The 2315-nt window shown below is 37.5% G+C and overlaps 1 protein-coding gene across 1 annotated transcript; it reads left to right on the top strand.

Moving 5' to 3' along the window:
- Window positions 1-607: 607 nt before the first annotated feature.
- Window positions 608-1597, top strand: LOC141909127 (uncharacterized). The gene is made up of 2 exons (XM_074799511.1): window positions 608-881; window positions 969-1597. Exons 1-2 carry the CDS (start codon window positions 770-772, stop codon window positions 1595-1597), a joined length of 741 nt encoding a protein of 246 aa, XP_074655612.1. The 5' UTR covers window positions 608-769.
- The last annotated feature ends 718 nt before the right edge of the window (window positions 1598-2315 follow it).

Here is a 2315-nt window from a genome sequence, read left to right as displayed (position 1 = left end):
ATATAGTTTTATCACAACAATGAAGCAAATCCTCTTGCGCGTGACAACGATAACAGTCTTTTTTCGCGATATGTTTGATAATCCTAAAATGTGCCATGCAATTCTCGATAGTACATTCGAAATCATGTTGAACGCCTAACCATCGAGCGTTCACTAGCCAGCAATCTTCACAAATCGGTTTCCTGCAACACGTCGTTACTCGAAAACTACCGTATGTAATTGTCGTATTACAATATTTGCAAATCGCAAATCCGGTAGACCAGTCGATATCTTCAAAGTCGACATGATTTATTTCATGTTCCGTGGTAGTTGATTTTTTTTTTTTTCTTTAGGAAAATGTTTTCCACGGTAAAAAAATCGCCAGACATTTTCGTAAGTCACGTCTCGTTTATGCGAGTGTAAACAAAGCGAGTGCGCAGTTAAATCCTAGATGGCGCTAGTCCGTAATCCTATACAGATGCGTGCGCATGCGTGCGTTTGTGTGTACGTGTGTAAGCGAGTGACGTCATCCTAGATGATGCCATGATTATATAATCTTATGCGAGCGCGTGTATAGAGAGGGGAGCGGGGTTAAATCCAAGATGGCTTCTTTTGACGGCTATTGTGAAATCATAGACAAGTTTAGGCGAACATATTTCGTAACATGTAAAACCATAAAACGAGTTCGGGTAAGTCATTTTCTGACAATAAAAACGCGTTGCAAATCCATAATTTAGTCATTCTGCTCAGAGACTTTGAACCGTCAACATCATACAACATCATCGTAATAATGGATTCGGCCAGCGGACAAAGTATTTTAGAAATATCTAATACACCAGTTAAAGCAAAGTCATCGCTTCAATCTAGAAAAAGAAAACACCCCTCGCTGAAACTCGACTTTAGTAAGTTTCTACTTATTTCCCGTATTCGAAACCGTCAAATATTAAGACATACGTATACTGATATATAATATTTTATTGTTCTTTTAGGTTCGATCGTTAATGACAACGCTGTCGCCGGCCCGTCGAAAAGTGCGAACTTGCGTAACACCTGGAACAATGACCCCGAACCCCATTATCTGGGATCTCTTGTTTACGCGAGTGCGAAAACGTGGCAGGGGGTAAAACGTGTAGATTTACGGTCCTACGAGTGCTGTGAACGAAGAAAACAACTGTATCCCACTAAAAACGGTATTTCGCTCGATCTCCAAGAGTGGGTGCATATAGATTTTTGTAAATCCGATATCGAACACGAAATTGCGCGCGTTAAAGAAGATATCGAATACGTGGGTGTAATGACTGTTGGTCGTACGAATTTTATCAAAATATATAGGTCTAGTCACGATCATCGTATTTACGTAGATATCCGAAAATACGATCTATTCGATGAACCTCTCGGTGTTTCCCCGACTAGATGCGGTGTAAAACTAACATTGGAACAATGGAAAAAATTGAAAGACATTGATTTTAATGACGATATACCCGAACTAGCCAACATGACGCCCTGTTGGTATGATTCGAGTCACTCGAATCAGGAATACAGGTGTCCGTACTGCGCAAAAGACACTTCTGGAGTACGAAAAACACCTGAATACGGTGTAATGATCACCCAAGTATAATTTCACAGATATTAATTAGATAATATTTATATCATAACCGAACAACAAAATATGTAAAATACATCAATTTATATAATTTAGTTTGCGTTAAACTCTTAGATAGAAATAAGTATCCGAAATGACTAATCCAGGACTTCATTAAGATCCGCTCTAACCAAAGAGGATTAACTAAAGTAGTGAGTTTCTATCTTTTATGAAATTTATGGTTTTTTCATGTATAGGTATATGACCTATGTTTATCTACAATATTTATAAAAATATTTATGTTTTTTAGGACTAAATAAAACATTAATTGAATAAAAGATTTCATTTTTGACTCATTCTGAGTTACGTTAATCTAGCATTTCGTTGCTATCCAGACCCATGATACCATATACCGACAAAGAAGGCAATTAATTGATTTAGATCAATACATGACCACGATTGGGGAAAATAGGTGTGAGCAAAACCAATTACCTAGACTAGTAGCAGATGGGTCGATAGTATCCAAACACCATTAATTATATGTGGAAGACGAAGGCAATTAAGTGATTTAGATCGGAGACACGTCCGAGATGGGAAATTATGTGTGAGGTTTCAAACCAATTACACTAGCAATAATTCGAACATTTTTAGTGCTCATAGCGCTGAGGTAATTAAATTGTTTAGAAAAAACCGAACAGATGGTCCTATATGCTGGGTGATATTAGACCCGAGTATCAAAAACACCGTTAATTAT

This window comes from Tubulanus polymorphus, chromosome 7 (assembly GCF_964204645.1).
Source record: "Tubulanus polymorphus chromosome 7, tnTubPoly1.2, whole genome shotgun sequence".
NCBI classification, from domain to species: domain Eukaryota; kingdom Metazoa; phylum Nemertea; class Palaeonemertea; order Tubulaniformes; family Tubulanidae; genus Tubulanus; species Tubulanus polymorphus.
Note: the sequence above shows the minus strand (reverse complement) of the source record. Positions and strands in the feature narration are given on the sequence as shown.